Source organism: Antedon mediterranea, chromosome 7 (genome assembly GCF_964355755.1).
Source record: "Antedon mediterranea chromosome 7, ecAntMedi1.1, whole genome shotgun sequence".
In the NCBI taxonomy this organism is placed as follows: Eukaryota; Metazoa; Echinodermata; class Crinoidea; order Comatulida; family Antedonidae; genus Antedon; species Antedon mediterranea.
The window spans coordinates 28,113,634-28,138,921 of record NC_092676.1 but is presented as its reverse complement, the minus strand read 5'-3'; the positions used below and the strand labels follow the sequence as shown (position 1 = coordinate 28,138,921).

Here is a 25,288-nt window from a genome sequence, read left to right as displayed (position 1 = left end):
GTGGTTGGATTGGAAGGACATAATATATGGCATGCCCGGATACCATTGACATGGTCGACCATGCTCCTTGGCAAGATTAACCATACATAAAGACATTGCCTTGCTGCACTTTATAATATATTCCATTGGTAAGGTGTGCATAATTTATATTGTCTATCGGCACAGAAAGCTTGTAGTTGTACTGATATAGTAGAAATTAATATATAACATGCACGGTTGCACATTAATAGTCACTTTTGTCACATCAACCTTTCCCTTTTCATGCCTCGCATTAGTTTTATATAACATTGAATTATAGTATAAAGTGTAAAGTATTTTAGAATTTTGTGAGCTTATTAATTTAACAATATTCCATATTCTGATGTACTTCTCTTCGAATTTAATTAAATCATATTCGCCATAACAATGCAAATAATTATACAGTGGAAACTGATATGTCATACAATATGACAGTTCAATAATGATATGCAATACTTTCAATTTCAATGAGCAATACTTATTATCATAGTCAATATTTAAAATTCAAATTACTTTTCCCAATTGTTTTAATTAAAATTAAACCCCTATTAGAAAAATGGTAGAGTCCTGATCCAACAGGTGGCCAATGATCGAATAGCATCGACTATTGATATTCATTCAATACAAATAAAATGTAAGTTATTTGATGCTATGTTAATTTAATACCTGGACAGACACAGCATATGGAATATACTAGTTGTGATTTGTAAAGGTTGTCCACTACTATAAGAAGATCGGTTTGATACAATCAACGGTAAGAATGGTTTGTGAATTTGTTAATGTTTTTACATCTTTATAGCGTTGTGATGATATTCTTCCTTTATTGCAGCATCAGCATTATAGTATGAGCAGGGAGTTGGTATGAGTATTTGTGGACCCTCCTGTTATTTTCTGTTTTTTAAAAAAGATATTAAATTATTTTTATTATTGTAGTATTCACAGTATAATACAACATTTAATTATAATCAGCGGCGCTTCACATCAATTAGTATCGTAACATTGTTTGAAATATAGTGCTTTTAAATGTTTTTTAAACTGATTATAGTCGTCTAAGTTTTTAATGTGACTTGGTAATCTGTTCTGTTATAGTCAATATTTATATTAAAAACAAATTATAAATCAAAAGTAATTTTTTTAATATTAATTAAATGAATTATTGTGGACTTATATAATTGTCTGCCGAGTGTTGTTAATATTATAATAGTTATTTTATACATCAGATTAAATTAGATTTTTTTCCTGTACCCGGAAAATTGAAATTTAGTTATTTATTTTGTCTGTGTGTACAGAGATAACAAATGAAATATGTATGATGCATTTGAAACATTGAGGATTATATTTGAAATGCGATTACTCCATGTTTAAAAGTATTTTCAGCAATCGTATAACTGAACTTTGTAACATTATTATCTCTGTAAAATATTGTTTATGATATAACTGTTCATTGTTTGTTTTCATTTGTACTTTGACAAACAACATTTAATGGATACTGTCTGAACTTTGTAACATTAGTATTTGTAAAATAATATTGACCTTCTAAAACCAAACATGCTGAGCGCTAAGTTCAATCAATATTCTATTCAATTAATAATTACATTTGAATTTTATATACTGTACTCTGATGCAGAATACGACCTTTATTGACATTTAAGTATATTGTTTAATGCAATGAAAAGTTTGTAGTTTTTTCGCTTAATGAGGATGACCTGCTTGTCGTTGACCTTCCACGAGTAATACATCATTTGTAATGTGGCATTGGTTTGTGAAACAGTAAATAAATCTAAGATATTGTACTTTATATGCATTTTATTATGTTATGTACAAATATAAATATACTATACTTAATAGTACAGTACCTTTGTTTTCCACGGAGCTTTCAATTTTGGCCATTATTATTGAAACCTAGAAACAGTAAAAAATCAAAGATATTGTACTTTACCGTAAAACCTTGAAAAGAAGCCCATGGGCTTAAACCTCGAAAAGAAGCCCATCTCGAAAAGAAGCCCCCTCTACAGTTTGCAAAAGTATTCTCGAAAAGAAGCCCATCTCGAAATGAAGCCCCCTGGGCTTCTTTTCAAGATAGTATGGGCTTCATTTCGAGACAGACTACTCATACTGTATTGAGATGATGACGAAATTATTGTATTTGACGGTGAATCATAGGACTGTTTTTTTGCTTTTTATTTTGTTTTTTAATTGGTATATTAAACATAATTTCATGGTTGAAAAAATGTCTCAAAAGTCACATTATTGTAGTAGAAATTCACAAAATTTACAGCATTCATTTCGAAAAGAAGCCCCCCTCTACAGTTTGCAAAAAGAAGCCCATCTCGAAAAGAAGCCCATCCAAGAGCACTAAAAAAAGAAGAAGCCCATGGGCTTCTTTTCGAGGTTTTACGGTATATGCATACAGTATATCATTGTGTATTTATGTACGAATCTGAATTACTATACATTGTAGTACCTTTGTTTGCAAGGGAGAGGCTTTCAATTCGGGCAATTATTATTGAAACCTAATGACTTGGAAAGTAAATAGTATTATATAAATATTTCTGTAAGAACTATTAGCATTGAGCATTTTATAGATCCTACAATTAGACCTCACAAGAAGTCTTCCAAAAATCACACAGGTTTTGGTTAAGTACACTTCTCAAGATTACATTGACGTTCCCCATTTATTGTCTTTTTTATGCTGTTAGTGTTCCTTTACAAATTGTTAATCTTATACCAATATTATGTTGAATCACTATCTATACTAAACCCCACAGTAGGCTACAATCCTTGTTCTTTCTAAAAAGTAAACCCCACAGTAAGCTAATACCTCCTTTTTTGTCCTTTTTGTTTTGACCATATTTTAATGAGGTTTACAGGCAAACATATACACAAGATGCTCTACATGAACAAAGTCCTATTACAAGTCTTTGGGAGTGGAGTTGTAATTTTGTCATTAGATAAAATCCTGACATGTGACGGGACTTGCCCCCAGGACCCTTGGAGTGGTAGCCAAGCATCATAACCACCAAGTTATAACCACCTCTTTCTTCCCACTTAATAATATTCAATCAATGGCAGCTAATTTAAAACTTATACAAGTATAACTTTCCCCAAGTTTTGAATAATCAATGTACTGTACTGTACATTTGTAGAAAGTCCCACAGGTCTCCATTACATTTCCACAATTACATTAGCATATCCAAATGAAATTAATTAGCAAAAGTAAATATATCTGATGCCATATTAAAATAAAACTGAAAGGGAGTTCAAACCATATGTGCTGTGTAAACTTCATTATGAATACATGATTAATATGTATGAATTGCAAAACTGAATTTTTTATTTGAAAATGGTTATATATACCTGATAATATGAATTATATATTTCAATTACATAAACCAATAAATTATGATGAGTGCGATGGAATGCAAACAATTTGTCACATTTTCTACCAATTTCCACCTGTTGAGGTATGGATTTTTAATGACAGTGAGACAAAAGATTTAATTCAATTTCTAATTATTGAACAGCTGTATATAGACGTACAGTACAGTACAACTGTATTAATATTTATATTCATTTTTCCATGTGACTCAAATGCAAGCTTCTTTTGGTCTCTCTGCCTTTGGAAGTACTGTACATTGCTGAGGTTTATATAAATTGCTAGCTAGTAAAAATCAACGGTGCTGTTTGAATATCTGTCACATAATTTTCCTGATAATATTTTTTTTAAATCAAAATGTTGAAAATTCACACATGTATTCAATAAATAGCAGAAATTATGAGTTTTTTTAATCTATTTTCAAATAAATTGTTATTTAACATTAAAAACTACTGTGTTACATTACCATATACAAATGAGATTAATTAGCAATTTAAGTAAATATCTTATATCTTATAACAAGCTAGTCTAGTACAATTCAAAATGGCTAGATGCTACTGTAGTATAAACCATTTGCATTGATTTACTGCAATGATCGTAAACACGTTCAAACAATTTATCAGATAATATGTACATATGTAATTGGATTATTCAATATGTAAATATTGATGGGCCAGCCCGAAGGTGGTTTTCAGATTTGACAAATAATCCACAGCCACCTTTGTCACACAGGTGCATACATTCTCAATAACCGGGGTCTGTATCATGTTTGTACCCCCCACCTATTTTTCATGTTATCTATTTTTATTCAGTATATTATAGAGCAATAAAATTTATGTTAGGATGAAAACATTTTATAAAAAAAAAATCCACCATAAAAATGATATTCCAAAACTACACACTAAAAACATATCATCAACTATTGCACTTTAAGAATTAAATTAACTACTTTCATGAAAACAATAAATTAAACAATATAATACTACACATACATATTACAACAAATTGCTGATGACTTCTCAATTGGATTTTTCCATCCGTACCAGCAACAAATTAATTAATTAACTAAATACTTTATATTATTCAGTAGCGTAACTATAATACAGTTCAATAAACGAAAATTTAATACTTGTGATAAATACTAGTACACTGTCAGTGTTATTTCTATTTGTTGAAATACTATTTGATTTTAGCACTAAAGCAAAATTGTTGGTGCATTTTATGCACTGTTTTCTCAACTTGTTTGTCTTTAATTCTTCTCCAACAGACCTATGATATACTAGTGTAATATTTATGTAATTCTGTACTTTATATTCATAATTAATTTAAAATATTTTATTGTTAAATCCATTTAGTTTGCAACCGTGCACGACCTGTTCTTTATGTTTCTTAATTACATTTTTTCAGGTTTTTTTCGATTGCCATCATGTATAACGAAAGAATAAAAAGTAAATGATTTGATTTATTCAGTAAATATGGTAAGTTTTTGCTTATACTCTTCTTAAATTTGGCCCTGTCAAAATTATTTCATTGCAGTTACTGCAGTAACTACATTTGTTTACTTTTTAACATGTTATATTTTTAATTAGCAGGTTGGGCTAATTATATACACAGTAAGCTTTTACATTAAAAACAATAGTGAAATCATTGCAGTTAACAAAGAAAAACATTATCCTAATATTTGATTTCCAATTTTAAATGTATGTTTTATTTAGGCTGGCAAATGCTCAATTAGATACTAAATATATTAAATGCAAATATAATTCAATGTATAAAAGGAGAAATTATGATATATTAGTATAAAATAATTAAATGATTATATATGCAAATGAATTGATTGTGCTTATAATATCTCAACCTTGGTCGAATATTTTGATAATAACTTAACAGATGGAAGTTGTGCTTTTTTGGCAAGGTGGTTCATTGAATAATTCATATTTGAATTATAAATTAATAATTTTATATGTGCAGGATTATTGATCATTATCATAATCATCATTGTTGCCGTCATTGTCATCATTAGAGATTTAAAAGACGAATTGAAAGGCAATTTGTGGCTTGTTTTAATCAAATATTGTCATCAATGAAGATAGATTATCAAACAATTTCTTTGTGGTCATGGTAGATTATTAGATGAATTTAAAAAAAAAACATAAGTAGACCCGCCCTTGTTTACCTCAATGATGCAATGGTAAAACCTAAGAATATTTGTCACATAAAATTTAGATCATAATTTTAATTTTTAATTTTAATTTTATTATTTTATTTAGAAAACAGGAAATTTTAGAGCAGACATGATACATTATTCCAACTTAAAATTAATTTCAACGTTTTAGAAATTGTTTTTTTTTTAGGTTTGATTGTCAAATTTTGATGACATTTCATTGGTGCTTAAAGGAATCCTTCCATAAATAGTAAAGGTGAGGGCAGTATTCATTATTTTATTGTTATCACAATATAATAGATAATAAATTACTGTAAAGCTATGTCTACACTATCAAAATATGTGACAAAATGTGATGTGCTCATATTTGGACATGATGATGTCATATCACTACCATTATTATTTAGGCACATCATTTTTTTGTCAAACTAGTTTGGTAGTGTATACAGAGCTTAAGTCTACTGCCTACTACAGTATGTTAATTATTTTTTGCTTGTTTTAGAAAAATCACTTTATTGTGTTTTATAAGTGTTTTAAAATCTTTAATATGGTATCACATCTGTCACTATTTAACTGTCTGACGTAATTTGTAATTTATTTACATATTTTTCTGCAATTTTAACCCACATAATGTTGTCAAAATGCTGATTGATGTTTACAATGCTATAACTTTTAATATTTTAAAATATTAGATGGCAGATCTGTCCACCAATACAAGCAGAATGAAAGCGCTGCCAACGCAGGACGAGATGAAAGCCATGATAGTGGACAAATCACGCGAATTGTTTCTCATCTGCGATAAAGAAATCAAGGGGTTCATTACAAAACGTGACATGCAGCGTCTAGGTAGCGAGTTGCCATTGAGTCCTGACCAATTGGAAGCTGTCTTTGATTCCCTCGATGATGATGGGAACGGCTTCTTGACTCTAGAAGAATTTACTGACGGATTTGGTAAGATATTTGCTTACTTTGGTGTTGTACAATATAAACACTCAATCTCCTGTAGTGTGAACAGGACCTAAATACATAACAACCTTACTCATATTGTACACTAAAACACTGGAGCTCCTGTAGTGTGAACAATGCCTCAGTTACATAACGGTATCTTAAAAGATCTTTTACATCATCATGTCCATATATGGGCACATCACATTTTGTTGTCACATAAAGTTTGATACTTGTATTTGTAGTGTAGACAGAGCTTTAAAACTTAACTCATCACATTTAATATACCGGTAGTAGTTGGTGAAACTACACTAGATTTGTATTGCTAGAAGTTTGAATGAATGCATATACAGTTAACCAAAAACCTTAATGCACTCATCTACTGTGTTTAATTTTAGGAGGATATCTAGGGCTCCCTCAAGAGACAGTCGAAGAAGAACAAACGGATGGATTGTTTGAAGCAAATGATGTTGAAGAGACAGATTTAAATCTGGACGAAGATTTTAAACGTGCAATGGAGACAATTGATGCATCTGATGTTCTTCAGAGGTGAGAGAAGCAATGTCTTAAGCTCAGTCTATCAAATTTTATGTGACAAAAAAAAGGTGATGTGCCCATATATGGACATGATAATGTCATATTATTGCCATATTTGGGCACATCACTACCATATTTGGGTATATTACACTTTTTTGTCAAACTAGTTAGATAGTCTAGACATGTTATTTGTTATAAATCTGATCACTAACCTATTTTTTTATCCCAAGTTCTCCCATAATTATCCTAGACCCTCTACCTACATCCACCTACCCAGTAGGAGTACCATACTCTCTATACACTACATGACTTGGACCCAAAATTTTGACTGGGGGCGGGGGTGGAATTGCAGGGCCTAAACTTGTAAAAATGAAATGCTGAATTGGATTCCTGTGAATTTGTGAATGAACTGTCTTTTGATTACTGATAAAATTGTGTCTGTAAACATATTATTGGAGATAATAATACTGTAATCTGTGACCTTTGGTTGATTGAGGTTGTATATAAATAACCCTTGTGGCTTTTAAATTTGTATACTGTACAGTACCTTCAAGTTCCTTATCATATTGATATCAAAATAGTTGTGATTTATCCAATATTTTCACCAGTCATTTTCTTCCCACAGCATTGGAGGAGAACACAGGTATTTGATTTCGTTTCTGGTGTTTATTTTTACTAACTTTACTAATTCTTGGCTTTTTGGTTTACAGCAGTTAATGTACTGTATGGGTTGTTTTAAGTATACTTTTTTGAAAGCAAACTATTTTAACCATTAATTCATCATCAGTTAGGGGAAAATGGCAAAATCAGCAATATGGTCATGTTATTACAAGAGTTGTCACAACAATATAGATTACATAAAACTCCTAGAAAGAAGAAAGCATTTTGCCATTTTCCCCCTGACTGTCAGTTATTTGTTAATAGAAATATTTTTAGATGTTGGTGGTTTTGTTGTCTTGGTGAATATTTTCATTTCAAGCTCCAAAGGCAGACCACCCTCTACTTCTTCCGATAATGTGGTAAAACATCGTGTAATCTTAAAGGTACCATTATTACTACAATTCCTATTGATAGTGATAACCAAAACTGTAATTTTGTTTTATTAGTCACGAGTTAGCCCGTGAAATCTGGACACATTTGAAACAAGAGAATCAGCCTGATTTGTTAAATCGTTTTGAAGATTTTATGCAGAAAATATCAGTGGATGTAAGACAAGTACAACACAATACAGACGAACTAGAAAACGCACTCAAATCGTAAGTGTAACATTTATATTAAATATTTCATCTCCTTACAATTATAGATTTAATCTTTTCAAATGGATAGAGCTATAGCTCCAAGATTATTTGGAATTATACTTTAGTCACCAGAACTGCTTCCAAGGGCCTCTGACATCTTAAGCCTGGCGCTCACTATAGCTTTCGGCTGAGCCAACTGGCACGAGTAACACTTGGCTGACTAAAAAATTTGCCGCAAATTGTGATCGCGTTCTATCGGACGCACACTAAACGCGATTTTCTGATTGGATAGTTACTTAATACGCTATACGGCACGCGCTGACATATTATAATAAATCAGAACATGTCATGTGCAGTGGAATTTTTTAGTGAGCAGGAAGCTCACATTCGGCGCACACTTGAGGCATGGCCGATTCCTCACGAATTCTCCGGCGCACACTGTGAGCAAAGTGTTACTCGTGCCAGTTGGCTCAGCCGGAAGCTCTAGTGTGCGCCGGGCTTTAGGCTGGTTAGACTGTAAAGGTTTTCTTTTTCTATAGAGACTTCTTTCATCTGCAACCATACCTTTATTTCTAAATATAAGTTATTTTTTACAGTCGGTCAGTAATACATGACCAAGAAGTGAGAAAACTTTATGAAGAAATGGAACATCAATTAAAAATGGAGAAAGACAGAATTGCGGCTGAGGTAAAATACTTATTAATTGTGTCATACTTTATCCTCCAAAAAATGACCTCATAAAACATTCTGTTTAACTTTCTATTTAAAACATTATTAACTACAACCTAATGTTTTCATTAAAGTTAATTTTTGAATTAATAATGTAGTTAATACATTATCAAAATTAACGCTGAAGTGTGATCCCTGGATTGCAACTAAGATCCTAAATTTGCAGCTACAAAAGGCCCCTGGATGTGCAGCTTCAGGACCCCTGAATGTACAGCTTCAGTACCCTGAATGTGCAGCTTCAGGACCCCTGGATGGGTAGCTTCAGGACCCTATAGATCTGTAGCTTCAGAACCCCTGTATTTGAAACTTCAGGGTCCCTAGATCTACAACTTCAGGACCCCTGGATCTGCAGCTTCAGGACCCCTGAATTTGCAGCTTTAGGGCCCTTGGATTTGCAACTGACCTGACAATTTTTTATTTTAATTAGCTATAGCAACCCTAGTAACCTATTACAGTATTAGTATTATTTTGTTTCCGATAAGTCTGTAGAATTGCCTTGACATCATACCAAACTGCTTTGCTACCCACCAGCAAATGTTAAATCTGTCAGCTCAAATGACTTCAAGCACGCAATATTACAGCCTTGAAAAATCGAAATCTATAAAAATACAAGGCAGATTATTTTAACAATCTTTAATTATGAAACGATTTTTGGCTGAAACTGTTGGTTAGGTTTAAAAAACTAATGAACTATCAACCCTCATTTTGTGACTAGATGTTTTGGATTTGGCAATGTTAGACGGATTCAAGATGTGAAATTTTAAAACACACTGTGTTAAAAAGAATGCATATTGGCTGTACAGTACAGAGTTTAAACTGGATACAATTGTAGATCTCTCACTGCACTGTACAGTGTTTTAACTGGATACAATTGTAGATCATTAGCTGTATCCTGTGCAATATACTAAAGTAGAAGTTTTTGATGCTGGAATATTTTTGTTTTGTTTTGAAGACAATGAATCTTCTATTTTGACAAGTTGTCTATTTCCACTGTTTCAAGGAATATATCAGGATATATTTGCTTGTTTGATATAGAATCATCTATGTAGAATTCTACAGAATTTATGTTCTTCTGTATGAAAGGGTGTCTGTTGCCCTATTTGAGTTTTTTCTTCAGGTTAAAGGTTATTCCAACAATAAAGATCAAACAAGTGAACCATTTAAAAGTGAATTATTACAATGCTATTGTAGCTGTGTTTGTAGTTCATTGACAGTTGTATTGTTCAATAGACAACCACAAAAATCAAGTTCAGTGTTGATAGTGCCTAACAAGGGAGAATCAGGCAAAGTTGTAAAGAATCTGCCTTTTAAAAAACATAGTTTATTTTCCTGAACAGTTCCACTGTTTAATGACATCTTTAATATTATTACTACGAAACAAGAATCTTTTTCCATGGAATATCTATTTACGTATGCCGTTGGTATGATCTTTATCTATATCTTCTATGTGTTTGTCCGACCTTTGTTGATACAGGAACAGGATAAAGGGAAGAAGGTGGTGGATAGTTTATCACAACAACTTACGCAGAAAGATAATGAGTTACGGGAGTTACTGGCGCAACAGGCTAAGGTTGGTAAACATTTTGGTCAAATAAGAAATAGTGAGGTATGATGTAATTTTATACTCGTTTTAATTCCTAATTATTTTATTATGATACATAAGATTTTTTTTTTAAAACCATATTTAATAAGGGTGATCCATCCAGCTGATCATTAGGGACCCTCAGAGGTTCACAAAACAAACATATACACAAGATGCTCTACATAAACAAAGTCTTACTACAAGTATTTGGGAGTGGAGTTGTATATTTGGTCCTTAGAAAAAATCCTGACATGTGACGGGACTTGAATCCAGGACCCTTGGAGTGGTAGCCAAGCATCATAACCACGTACCAAGCCACAACTCCACTTCGATTGAAGGTAGCCCTGAAACCCAGCTTGAAGACATGAATATTACAGCATATACCTAGTAGTAATCTAATGGTGATGTACCACTACCTGCTTAAAAAACATGATTAAGTAAAAGACCTTTCAAATCTATTCCAATACTGGAATAAAAAATCAATGAACTATGAACTTTGACATTTTAAACAGTAATTTACATAGCATGTTTTACACTACAGTATTAGCTTTAGACTGTGTCATCATAGGCTCTGTCACCATAAGACTGTGTTACTATAACACGGCACCACAGACTGTCACCATAAAACAATCAAGACTGTCTTTATGGTTAAATTTTAATACCTTCTCTCCGTCATTTGCGCAATATAAAGTGAATGAATTATTACGATTATTATTAAATGTTGTAAAATGTTCCTTGTTGGTTTCTCTTTTTAGCTGGAATCAAAACTTGAACATCTTAGTTTGTCTGAGTCAATTATGAAAGAAGAAAATCAACAACTGCAGAAGGTATTCATTTAGTTCATTCTCATCTATTTTAAAATTGTATTGATTATATTTATGATTTATCTAATATTTATCTTAGACAAGTTTAGACAATTAAAATATTCAATTTTGCAGGAAAAAGATGTTTTAATAGACCAATTAGATGACACCACAACCAATTTGGAAGAACAGAGGATGTATCTAAAAGAAGTGAAAAATACAATAAAGAGAGACAAAAAAGAAAGGGCCATGTAAGTAAATAGAATTGTTTAATTTCTGTCTACACTATCCAACTTTATGTGAGAAAAAATAGTGATGTGCCCATATATAGACATGACGATTTCATATTTGGGCACATCACATTTTTTTGTCACATACACTTTGATAATGATAGTGTAGACAGAGCTTTAAAGAGTATAGTTAGTGGTTCAGTTTTAAGTTGTACAAAATATCTTAAAATGTTTTTTTTTCAAAGGCACACCATAAAGATGACGCAGGGCATCACCAGTGAGAGAGAAAGTCTTGTTCATCAGCTGGATGTCTTGAGGTAAACCTAAAATATTATCTTTTAATTTAAAAAAAATTTTACCCTGTCTTAGCACAAGTACTTGACTATATGTATGTACATTTGTAGCATGTGTTCAAGTTACCATTTCGGATATGCCCAAGGTTCCAAGTGTTTGAATGTCTGTTTCTGCCTGTCAGTCTGCATACTCATAACCTCTGACCCTTGTAAGACCCTTGCAAACATTACATCCAGATATGTAAGTTACCATTTTGGATCATACATAATGTTCCAAAAGTTTGAATGTCTGTTTTCTGTCATTGGAATATGTCCGCCTTAGTAGCTATGGGAACAGTCATTTATTTTAATTTATTTAATTAATTACTTTAGAGACGTAAACAAGAAACTTCAGGATGAAAAAGATGCGTTTGAAGCTGAATCAAGGGTAAGAAACATTTACATTTATTAACAAAATTTTATTTGGGAGCTTTTTTTAAACTAACTTTCAAAATTGAATTCACAAAAATGGCATATTTGTCCTGTTTTTTTGTGTTTTAAATTTTACATAATGTGGTCCATAGTACTTGAAGAATGAACTAATGTACAGTATTATGGTTGTACTGTAGCTTGAATTTCAGTCAAATATGTTCTTGTTTGTTTTGTCATTATTTGTTCTCTAAAGTTTCATTATGTTTATTTATAATTTTTGACTCCAGGTACCACAAGATGCAGAGGTATTATTTAGTTGAATTGTCATATCCCTCATTACCACCTCATTACCAGAACCTTCCAACCATCTTAAGCTCTGTCTACACTATCAAACTTTGTGTATGTGCCCATATATGGACATGATGATGTCATACCACTACTATATTTGGGTACTGTATCTCACTACTATATTTAGGCACATTACACTTTTTTTGTCAAACTAGTTTGATAGTGTAGACAGAGCTTTATACCTTGTTCCATTTATTGTAGCCCTATACAACCCCCTCTCTGCATTAAATACATCCAAGTCAGCCAAACCAAACCATATATCAACAATTACAAAATTCTCATTTAAATTGAAAGCCGGCCTTTAAATGTCATCCTATTTTTACTTAAGATAAATACTTTTTCAACAACATTATTTGTAAAAAAATGAAGAAAGTTAGGTTTAATAGTGTCTGGTTTGACGTTACATATCTTTGTGTCTAATTTCTGTCCTCCGTATAGATCTCACTTGAAAATGAATTCAATAGAATTAAGGTACATTTGGAATGTTTTTATTTTATCTTTTCAACGTTTTTGAAAGATCCTTTAGCACAAATTTGTAATAGTGTGTACACTCACTCACTCATTCCTCTCAGATCCCATAAACCTGTCCCATAAAATAAATATACTACTAGTATCCTATATGATCTACAGTAAGCAAATCTCCTCTCCTACCATACTGTAGTTGAGTTGTAGTTGTATACAAACAAATAGTACAATTGAAATTAAACTTCCATCTACATTCCCCTTAAAGTATTATTTTGTTTTATCTCTTCACCAAAGAATTTTAAAACATAGTGTGATCTTAAATTCTTCTCTCCTACTTTTTCACAATTAAAAGTAGATCAACTACTGTATAAGGTGCTCATGCTTTCCTTAGAAAAACAACATTCCTTTTTTGTGCCACCAAAGAGTGCTCATTGTAGTCTCCACAATGATAATTGTACTTTACAAAAACATGTTCCTTCATTTTAATTCCTTGTACAAGTGTTTTATGGTTTTCATTGTGTTTTATTGTCTGTCTATCCATCCTTTGATTTCAATTTTTGATGTGTTTGCTGTGTTATTTTTATTTTACTCACAATTATTGTAAAGTGTAAAGTTTTATACTCTTTATGCCTATGATTGTAAATGAATCGATAAGCTCATGTTTTTTAAAGAAAATGTGACAAATATGTCAAATAATGATTTTAATGAATGTTGTTCTTGCATTCAATTGTAACCTGTTTGTAATGAAGTTTTGTAAATAATAACATTTTTTCCCTCAATTTTCTATTCTGATGGTTATGTTTTTGAATCATATTATTTATGTATCACCACTGCCATTCTTATTGATGTTATCATCATCAAAAACATTTTCATCATCATCATAATCAGTTTCATCATCATAATCATCATCATCATCACAATCATATTCATCATCATCACAATCATTTTCATCATCATCATCATCATCACAATCATATTCATCATCATCACAATCATTTTTTTCATCATCATCATCATCATCATCATCACAATCATTTTCATCATCATCATCACAATCATTTTCATCATCATCATCATCACAATCATTTTCATCATCATCATCATCATCATCATCACAATCATTTTCATCATCATCATAATCACAATCAAAATCATTTTCATCATCATCATCATAATCACCACCACCACAATGATTATTCTCAATGACCAACATCAATCATCATTATCAATATTATTGTTGTACTTTTCTTGAATGTATTCTTTTTGTTTGAAGTGAATCATCATACTTAAATGACAACGTTTACTTTCTGCATCACTCAGAAGTACATTGCAGTCAATTATAATGCATTCAATTAATTTGTCTTAATTATTAAATGAATTTTAAAAATGTGAATTAATAATGTTGTTTGTTACATGTTTGTTCTGGGTTAATGTTTTGTATTAAAATGTTTTCTTGTCTTTTTACTTTGACTCTATCATATAATAGAGGGCGCCAAGTCTGGAAGAGGAGTTAATGGAGGTATACCATGTGCAGACAATTGCAGACATTTGGCACATCTTCACTACTAATAACTCTTAGAACTATGTCAATAACAATTGCAGACACATCTTCACTACTAATAACTCTTAGAACTATGTCAACAACAATTGCAGACACATCTTCACTACTAATAACTCTTAGAACTATGTCAACAACAATTGCAGACACATCTTCACTACTAATAACTCTTAGAACTATGTCAATAACAATTGCAGACACATCTTCACTACTAATAACTCTTAGAACTATGTCAACAACAATTGCAGACACATCTTCACTACTAATAACTCTTAGAACTATGTCAACAACAATTGCAGACATTTGGCACATCTTCACTACTAATAACTCTTAGAACGATGTCAATAACAATTCATTTTTATTTATAAAACATCAACAAAATCCAAAAAAATTCCCCAAAATTTTGAAAGGATAATTGGATCATTTTTTATCTCAACAAAATCCCACCTAAATTTCCCAATAATTATTTTTTGTCTAATATATTTTTAAAAGCATTTATATACACAGTATATATGTTTATATACACAGTATATATGTTTATAATTGTCATGTTGTTGGATTGTGTTGACTAGTTCTAGTAGTTGGTTTCATAAAATACTTCATCATTTTCTTATTATAGCACTAACAATTCATTATTGTGTTATCAATTGTATTTTGGCATGTTTGTACAGTGTGTTTAAACGTACATCTTTCCTTTTGTAAGAATTTATAGATTCCTTTACTGTTTATTATGTTTTTATTTTGTGTCAATTATATATATATTATATATTTGGAAGTTTTGATTTGCGACGACCTACGCATAATGTCTCATTAGTGGTCGTCAGAACATAGAATCTATCTAATTAATTGTGGAAGGATATCCCAATGCCCCCACAAACTACATACAATGAATTCCCATGACCTTAAAAATCTGTCTACACTATCAAACTAGTTTGTGATGTGCACAAATATGGTAGTGATATGCACAAATATGGTAGTGATATGACATCATCATGCTTATATGTTGGCACGTTCAATGATATTATATAGTCGAAGCTTATTACATCTCTCTGGGCACATCACATTTTTTTTCACATAAAGTTTGATAGTGTAGACAGAGCTTTATAGGTCATAGGTCGTCGCAAAGAGGAAACGGCCTTACCATCCTTTTTGTTCCAGTTGTATTTGTCAATGTGTCTATTATTATGTGGTATTAGTATTATAATATTTAATTGTTTGCAAAGTCCCCATTGTTTTATATTTTGAATGTTCTATTTGCTATTCTATATATCACACATAATATTAATATTTGTTAGTGTAACATATAACTGAATTCTAATAATCTATCTGTGTTGTGAGTCGTAACAATTTAGTATCATCCTTTGCAGTATAAAGCTCTGTTTACACTATCAAACTTTATTTGACAAAAACATGTGATGTGCCCATACTGTATATAGACATGGTGATGATCACTACTATATTTGGGCATATCACTACCATATATGGGCACATCGCACTAATTTGATAATGTAGACAGAACTTAAAGGTTTTATATCTTCATACATCCTTACTGTCTAACTACATGTAAATGTCCCACAGTGTTTATGTAGCATGGTTCAATTCACAAAGGTACAACATAACACAAACATCTATACTCTATAGTGTAGTATTATTATCTGAAGATTAAGGGTTTTTTATATTAATTATTATTTTTTAGGCATCTCGTAAGAGTAGACCAAGGAAATTGGTGAAACAAGGTTCCATCCTGTCTAATTATTTTGACCAACCAACCAAGTAAGTATAGTTACTTTATAGTAACAATAATTTGCTTTACAGCTCTGTCTACACTATTAAACTTTATGTGACAAAAAAAATGTGATGTGCCCATATATGGACATGATTATGTCATATCACTACCATATTTGTGCACATCACATTTTTGTGTCACATACAATTTGTGTGTAGACAGAGCTTAATAAAATGGAGAGAATATGTGTAATGTTTGACGACAATGCTTTGGATTGGGTTGCAGGGAGAAATCACATTGGTTTAGTGTACAGCTATTTGATGAGGTTTTTTGTGGGTTTTTGGTGTGTGTTAAAACAAGGTTTAATTTAAACTATTATATAATTATGAACACATGAGTATGAATATTCATATATTTATCCATCTTTTAAAACATATTGACCAATCAGGCACGGTTATTTTGTTGGGATTTCACAACCAAATGAGTATGAATATTCATATATTATTCATCTTTTTAAACATATTGACCAATCAGGCACGGTTATTTTGTTGGGATTTCACAACCAAATGAGTATGAATATTCATATATTATTCATCTTTTAAAACATATTGACCAATCAGGCACGGTTATTTTGTGGGGATTTCACAACCAAATGAGTATGAATATTCATATATTATTCATCTTTTTAAACATATTGACCAATCAGGCTCGGTTATTTTGTTGGGATTTCACAATTTAAACATATTGACCAATCGGGCTCAGTTATTTTGTTGGGATTTCACAATTTAAACATATTGACCAATCAGGCACGGTTATTTTGTTGGGATTTCACAACATATTTTGTTGGTATTTCTCTCTTTCATGTCATTCCATGTGTTCTGCAAAGTTCTTTCACCCCAACTCTATCTTGGAGTGTCCCTCTACCAGCGCACCAAGGTATATAGTATTCTTTCAACTGATGACATCATTCTCATTTGCATATTGTCAGTCTGCTTGTCTTGTCATTCTCATAGTGTCGCATTTTATCAATGTTAAGCTCTGTCTACACTATCAAACTTTATGTGACAACAAAATATGATGTTCCTATATATGGACATGATGACGTCATATCACTACCATATTTGGGCATATCACATTTTTTTGTCAAACTAGTTTCATAGTGTAGACAGAGCTTTAAACAAAATTTGAAATAGACCTGTCATCAAGTTAATTCCACTGTCAAGTTAACTCCAATATTTAAAATATATTATATTAGAAAATAACTTTTAACCAAAAGAAATAATGAATAACAATATTAATATTAACAAAAATATGAAAATTGTCTAATCACATACTGTAAATAGATATGCAATTACGACATGCTTTGATATAAATTAACAATTTTAAAGTTTATAACATATTTTATCTGACATTTATGATATTTTTTAATGAGCTACCTCAAAAAATAAAAATCTACTTCTGCTTTAGTTTTATTATTAGAGACTTATAAGTAAGTTCTAAGTCCTGTCTTCTGCCATGTGAATGGTAGGCCTACAAGTCCAGAGGTCAAGAACTCAAAAGAATGTTACACTTAAAGCTAGTGAACTCTGTTTTATATTGTATTTTAATCCATTTCTTTCTTTTTAATCTGTAACTCAATGTTATATCTCTAACAATATTATTTACTATAATATCCGTCACTATATGTTCCATAATGCATTATTGCTGTATATTGGTTTACTAATAAACAGGCTATTAATAATAGTATGTTCTATTGTGAAAAGAAAACTTGGCAGCTAAAAAAAAAGCTAAAAAATAGTGTAAATACTGTCAACTATTCCGAAATCTGAATATAGTGGGAGGGGGATCAATTTATTAATTCTTCTTCTTAATACAAAGCAAACCAGTTTTGAGATAGTTGACTGTATTTGAAATAACAACATAAAAGTAGACAATAATTTTTAATAGCATTTTTGTTTTATATGACATGATATTTCATTGTTCTTGGTGTTATTGTATGTATCAGTTTAATTTGATATACTTATATTATGTGTATATATTCTGTGCCTGTTGTGTTTATATATACAGTATTATGATGTAAAACATTTGACCCAAATGCATGTAAGTAGTTTATTTTGGTGTGAAAGTATTTGCTTGTATCTGTGTTGGCGGTGTGTGAACTTTTAAAGGAGTTTATTTTTTTCTTTGTTTTCAATAGTTTATCTTCTGATTTTGATTGCCTTTTCAGTTCGAAACCTAAAAGGAAAACCGTTGGACGAAAAGAGGGACGGCAAAATTTAGACGGTGTAGAGGAGGAGGAGATGGGTAATGGGGAAAGAGACGATTTTGACGATGAGGATGAAGACAAAAATGAGGAGAGTGACGACAGCATTGAAGTCGATGAAGACTATTTTATGCAATCAGCATTATTAGCAAGAAATCAACAATTACCGCTATCGCATTTACAACAAAATGATTTTAATTCTAATTTAAGTATGCTATCTCAAGATCCTTTGCGAAGCATTGAGAATCAACCAGGATCAACGTATATGACAAGCTCTCCGCTTCAATTTAGGAACGCTCAAGTAGAAAGCGTTCAAATGAGTTCATTGCATTCAAATGACAGTCAAGTCAATAAGACTATAGAAAATGGAAGGTCTGCTGCCTCAGAACAGAATGGATATGGTGGTGATTCATCAGGTGCACTAGATGAGAACACTCATAGAGAATTGTAAGTATGATCTCAAGCACCAGTAAGTACCTTGCATAAATAATTATACTGCAGTTACTGCAGTTAAACTACTTTTTATTAAACTGCAGTAACATGATTTTAGTTTCATTGAATCATTTTGTAATATGAGTTCTTAGATTAATATTTTTTTTTCTTTTGCTATGGATATATTATGTCATCATGGTATTCCAAAATAAAGAGATGAATGAATGAATGTAAAAGTTTGAGGCAGTCGTGTATGATACTAAAAAAAAACTTGCTAATTAATGACATAAACAAAGAGTAAACAAATTGTAGTAACTACTGTATACCATATATACACGTAGGCTAATGATAGCTACTGTATACCATATATACACGTAGGCTAATGATAGCTACTGTATACCATATATACACCTAGGCTAATGATAGCTACTGTATACCATATATACACCTAGGCTAATGATAGCTACTGTATACCATATATACACCTAGGCTAATGATAGCTACTGTATACCATATATACACCTAGGCTAATGATAGCTACTGTATACCATATATACACCTAGGCTAATGATAGCTACTGTATACCATATATACACCTAGGCTAATGATAGCTACTGTATACCATATATACACGTAGGCTAATGATAGCTACTGTATACCATATATACACCTAGGCTAATGATAGCTACTGTATACCATATATACACGTAGGCTAATGATAGCTACTGTATACCATATATACACCTAGGCTAATGATAGCTACTGTATACCATATATACACGTAGGCTAATGATAGCTACTGTATACCATATATACACGTAGGCTAATGATAGCTACTGTATACCATTGTATGTTCTATCACTCTTCATACATTGAATACAATACATTGAATACACCTAGGCTAATGATAGCTACTGTATACCATTGTATGTTCTATCACTCTTCATACATTGAATACAATACATTGAATACACCTAGGCTAATGATAGCTACTGTATACCATTGTACGTTCTATCACTCTTCATACAGTACATTGAATACAATACATTGAATACACTTAGGCTAATGATAGTATTGTTCAATGAAATGTATTTTTTAGTTTTAGATGCAGAAAACACAAATAGACAGAAATCACAAATCTGTCATAGAATAAAATAATTGTTTAACAATTACTATCTTTTATCTTTCACCTTAATTTGTTATTGCTAACAGTAGCAATAGTAGTAATAAAATTAGACGCCTTCCTAGCCTACCAGTTTCAGAAAACTCGGCCTTCTCAGACCCAAAAGCATCCAGGACGAGATTGAGTACATCAGGCAGTAGTCAAGATGCAGAGAGAGTAGAACCTGTAGGATGTCAGGCTAAAGTTGATATGGAAGCTGAGCTATTAGAGGTATGGTCATGAGACTACCGTATGTACAGTAGGTCTACTGTTGTAAAATTAAAGTTCTCTGGATCTGATTCTCAGGATGTTTTTTTTATTCTTTTCTTTAATCAATGAACTAAGAACCATCAGAATCAGTCTTTATAAGAATAATTTCAAATCTAAACATAATTGATGTGTGGTTTTTTTCGTAGCAGGTGGGTGTGGATGCTATGGTGCCAGAGAGGGTTTTTAAAGTCGTATTTATTGGTGACTCCGGGGTTGGAAAGACAACATTCCTCCACCGATTTACAACAGACTCTTTTAAGGATTCATTTTGTGCCACAATAGGTAAGCAGATTCTAATGTATATTATTAAAGTGTGCTTAGCCTGTCAAGTATTGGGACATATATTGGTGGTGTGTAGATATTTCTACATAGTGTGTTGGGTGAGTCTATGTATGGAGAAATTTAGAGAGTTGGTTGGTAATGGTAAATTATATGAGCTCATACAGTTCTGAGGTTGTGGATGATGAAATTGATCATAATAAGTTTTTAAAATAAAGTATGTAAAGTAAAGTATTTTTGGATTCGTGTTTCACAGGAGTGGATTTTCGAATCAAAGCCGTGAAAGTAGAGAACAAGATTGTGGCACTACAGCTATGGGACACAGCAGGGCAGGAACGATTCCGCAGCATCACAAAGCAGTATTTCCGCAAGGCAGATGGCGTTGTCATCATGTACGACGTAAACACTGAAGGCTCGTTCCTGAGTGTGAGAAACTGGATGAACAGTGTACAGGTAATAAGATTTTAGGTGAACTCAATTATGAGTGGGGATTTCTTTTTAAGAAAAACCATACCCCTATAGTTTAGTAGTAAGGCCTAAGCTACTTTCCCATTGACCCAACATTCGGTCCAGTGACCAAAAAAAAAAAAAGAACTCTGGGCTTGTTATGTTTTCCAATCACACACACATCATTTTTTCTGAATCCATGATGATTTAGTGTGAACAGTGCTATTTCTCACAATTTTTTTATCCAGCCACCTGGCCAGAATCCAGCCACCTGGCCATAATCTAGGCTCTGTGTGAACGAAGCTTTAGTCCTATTTAAACAATTTAAAGCATTTCTCATTTATGTTACAAAATATTACATTTGAATAGGATAATGCAGAAGAAGGAATAGTGAAGATGATGATTGGCAACAAGACAGATTTGGTGAAAGAAAATGGCTTCAAAGCAGTCAAAGACGACGTTGCAAGGAAACTCGCTGAGGTATCAATTATTAATTTAATGTACATAGAGAAATATCTTGGTCAGTGGCGTACCCCAGATGCCTGAGGCCTTTGGTTTAGGAACCCTAGGTGGAGGCCTCAGGCATTTTTAGCTTTTTCGACATATTTTCTTGTTCCTCCTCTTGGCACTGATCAGGGGTTTAGCCAGTGAGCACTGTTACGCCACAGGTCTAGGCTAGAAGAATTAGAAGAAAAGAAGGGAGAGGTGGTCACTGGTCAATCTTTGTAAATGATATGTTCAACCTTGTTTGTATTAAAAACCTGCCCGGGTTGCCTTGTAAATACCTCAAAAGATTTATTTTTGAGGAATTTAAACATATATTAATAAAGAGAATAATAATTAAAATCTTTCTTTTCTTGTAGTCGTATGACTGTTCATTTTTGGAAACCAGTGCTAAGAATGGTGATAATGTACTAAGAGCTATGTACATAATCGGACGATTCTTGCTGGAAAAAGAAGATAAAGAAATTGAAAAGTCTGTGAATTTAGTGGAACAAAGAATTGATAAGGAAGGCTGTTGTCCCTTATAGGTGTTTAATAGGGAGCTTTCGAAATAGCGACGCGGGTTAGGAGAGACGCGCAAGTCAGAAACAGCCATGTGTTGCCTGATCAAATCGGCCAAATTGTGTTGCCTGATCAACTGTCGGTGGAAGTTTTCTTGTATCCGCATGCTCGGTTGCACGTCACCTGTTTCGAAAGCTCTCTATTGCTAATCTGTGGTACAGTAGGTGTTGAGATCATAGCAGATAGAGTGGACAGAGAGAGAGAGTGTGTGTACAAAGTATGTACTATAAATGTGATCATGCTCTATAGCATGTACTCCATAAGAAATGCTGTTTTTACATATGCATATATTCTCAAAATTTACATTTAGGAATCTAATATATCTTGGATTTTTTTTCCTTATTTAATTTTAAAGATTAAATTATGATGGTGATGACTTGTTTATGTAATTATTTTAATACACTGCAATAATTCTTTGTGTTCATTTGTTTTTATTGTATTTTGGTAATTCTTTATATATTATATATTGCTTCTTTGGTCTCTGTCTTCCAATGTTGTCTTCCATAGCTGTGTGAATGATACTCCAAATGCTTGTTACGTTCTGTTACATCATACTTTTTGTTTTGTGTGGTAAAACAATCCCTAATACATCGTTTTCTTTATAAAAAAATGTGGTTACTATAAATAATGATATGCTGATAATATAATTGTTAAATATTATTCTATAGGTGCCACTTTTTACCTCAGGTATTCAGCTTCCATATAGCTGTGTGAATGATACAGTCTGTATGAATTCATCTCCAAATGCTTGTTACGTTCTGTTACATCATACTTTTTGTTTTGTGTGGTAAAACAATTCCTAATACATCATTTTCTTAAAAAAAAAAAACTGGGTTACTATTAATAATTTTATGCTGATAATATAATTGTTAAATTTTATTCTATAGGCACCACTTTTTACCTCAGGTATAATAAAGTTATTATTATTTCTAAGACTATTCTGAAGTATCACCACCAATAATTAGTGCTATATATTTATCTTTTTTTCTAAAAACACATTTGATGTTCTTGCAATAATAAACAGTAGTAGTAGGCCTTAGGTATAGAAAATTGCTGGTGAAATAATGGTTTTAATTTAAGTTAGAGCTAGTACTAGTTTGTAATAGACACTTTTGGACTTTAACTAAAAGATTAGTGTGAAGGTAAAATTGTTTAAAGAGTAACTGCAGATATAATGTTTCTATTGTTTTATAAAAATTTAAACATTTAAAATCATAATATCACTTATATTTTGCCAGAATGAGTGTTGCTAATTTAAATTCCTTTGATATAAAAATGAATATAAAAGTCCTCTGCTGCCACTTTTTGTTCACAATACTTGTTCCGCTTCACTGCTTTGGAAAAATAAGTGGGGTTATTATCAATGTTGTTGCAAAGGTTTATGAAATAGAAACTTTACCCCGGAGCTCCCCTTTAATATCACTAACATTTTCTAAACTATTTAGTATAATTCTGATAAAGAAGAAGTTGAATCAATATTTGAAAATGTATTTATATGGACTTGTCTGAGAGTTTAAACTGAATGTGTGCAATAATAATGGATTTTATGTATATATAGGTGATCAACTATTGTATATTTTATAGGTTTTGATAATTATATAAATAAAACTATTGTAAATTAATATACTATAGATAAATTATTCATTTTGTATAAAATTATATTAATTATAGTTATATATTTAGAGATTAGGGTGACCCTCCAAATATAATATATTATTTGTTTATTAATGTCTTCCAGTACATCGATTTAAAGTATTTTTAAAGAACTTTAAATAATATTATGTGTGGTTTTTTTTTTAGTATTAGGGCTTTTAATAATACTGTTATTTTAGCTTGAATTAATAGAACATTCTTTAACATAGATAGTAATAGTACTAATGTCATTTTAAGGCAGCGTTTTGTCTTCCATTCTGTCAACGTTTGCGTCTTAACAGCATTATTTAGACATACTGTAATAATGTACTCTACCACCAGTAAATGTTAGTAATGAAACTAACCATTGGTCTTCATAGATATTTGATATTATGTATTTATTTACTTTCAAAAGTGGAGTTGCATTAAAATATTAAAACCTTGTTTTTTATTTTATTTTTTAGAAGTGCAATAGTTGTATGGATAAAGCAGTACTGTAGTGTATTTATATTTTTAAATAAAATATAAATAAAAACAATTTAGTTTTATTGACATCTCTGGTAGAATTTCCTTGTATCTTATGTTTAGTTACATTTTCTTTCATGTTTAGATTTTACAAAAAACAATCAAATCAAACAATCATCATTAGTTAATGGCTTTAGCAGAGGTCAAAGGTTAAATTGTAAGTGTTTATTATGCCATTACATGTACAACTATTCAATTCATTTGTGTATGACTTGATAAAAATAAAAAGAATGAATGAATCAAAAGTTGTTGTCCTCACTCAGGTTAATTTGCATATAATTTGAATGAATGTAGCACATGTGTGGAGTTGTTCTAATTTGCATATAACATGTGTGCAGAATTATATTGTTGTGTTACTCAGTTGTAGTGTGGTAGTGTACAAGATAACATATTATGCTAGTGCTCTAGTATGGTCTACCATTTCATCTTATTTTCTGGTATTTTACTGGATTTTATTTACTTATTGGTTAAAGATGAAGCAGTGTGAACAGGGCAAGTACATTCAATCATTTTATAATTTATTTTATGTATTAAAGCTGTCTATCTAAAGCCTTGTCTACACTATCAAACTTTATGTGACAAAAACATGTGATGTGCCCATATATGGACATGATCATGTCATATCACTACCATATTTAGGCATATCACCACCATATTTGGGCACATCACATTTTTTTGTCAAGTAGTGTAGACAGAGCTTAAGATTCCTGATCTGAAAAAATATTGTTAGAAAATGCCAATGAAATTTGATTTCATCAATAAAAAGCATTCACCGACAAAACGTTTTAAA

The 25,288-nt window shown here is 31.5% G+C and overlaps 1 protein-coding gene across 1 annotated transcript; it reads left to right on the top strand.

The window, feature by feature from the left end:
* The first annotated feature begins 585 nt into the window (after window positions 1-585).
* On the top strand, window positions 586-24,832 carry LOC140055583 (EF-hand calcium-binding domain-containing protein 4B-like). Its single transcript, XM_072100920.1, has 22 exons — window positions 586-772; window positions 4,802-4,872; window positions 5,749-5,814; window positions 6,251-6,509; window positions 6,902-7,052; window positions 7,666-7,683; window positions 8,147-8,296; window positions 8,875-8,965; window positions 10,482-10,577; window positions 11,345-11,416; window positions 11,528-11,643; window positions 11,868-11,939; window positions 12,288-12,342; window positions 14,626-14,658; window positions 16,394-16,470; window positions 17,174-17,359; window positions 18,651-19,133; window positions 20,331-20,511; window positions 20,697-20,832; window positions 21,086-21,282; window positions 21,646-21,756; window positions 22,140-24,832. Exons 4-22 carry the CDS (start codon window positions 6,251-6,253, stop codon window positions 22,305-22,307), a joined length of 2,652 nt encoding a protein of 883 aa, XP_071957021.1. The 5' UTR covers window positions 586-772; window positions 4,802-4,872; window positions 5,749-5,814; the 3' UTR covers window positions 22,308-24,832.
* The last annotated feature ends 456 nt before the right edge of the window (window positions 24,833-25,288 follow it).

What these genes read in the sequence shown, in the direction of transcription:
- LOC140055583 (XM_072100920.1), top strand. Translation starts at nt 6,251, where the DNA reads ATGGCAGATCTGTCCACCAATACAAGCAGAATGAAAGCGCTGCCAACG. An exon ending in TGGAAGAGGAGTTAATGGAG is followed by an intron (nt 14,659 to 16,393) that starts GTATACCATGTG and finishes ATTATTTTTTAG; the next exon opens with GCATCTCGTAAGAGTAGACC. An exon ending in ACTGGATGAACAGTGTACAG is followed by an intron (nt 21,283 to 21,645) that starts GTAATAAGATTT and finishes ACATTTGAATAG; the next exon opens with GATAATGCAGAAGAAGGAAT.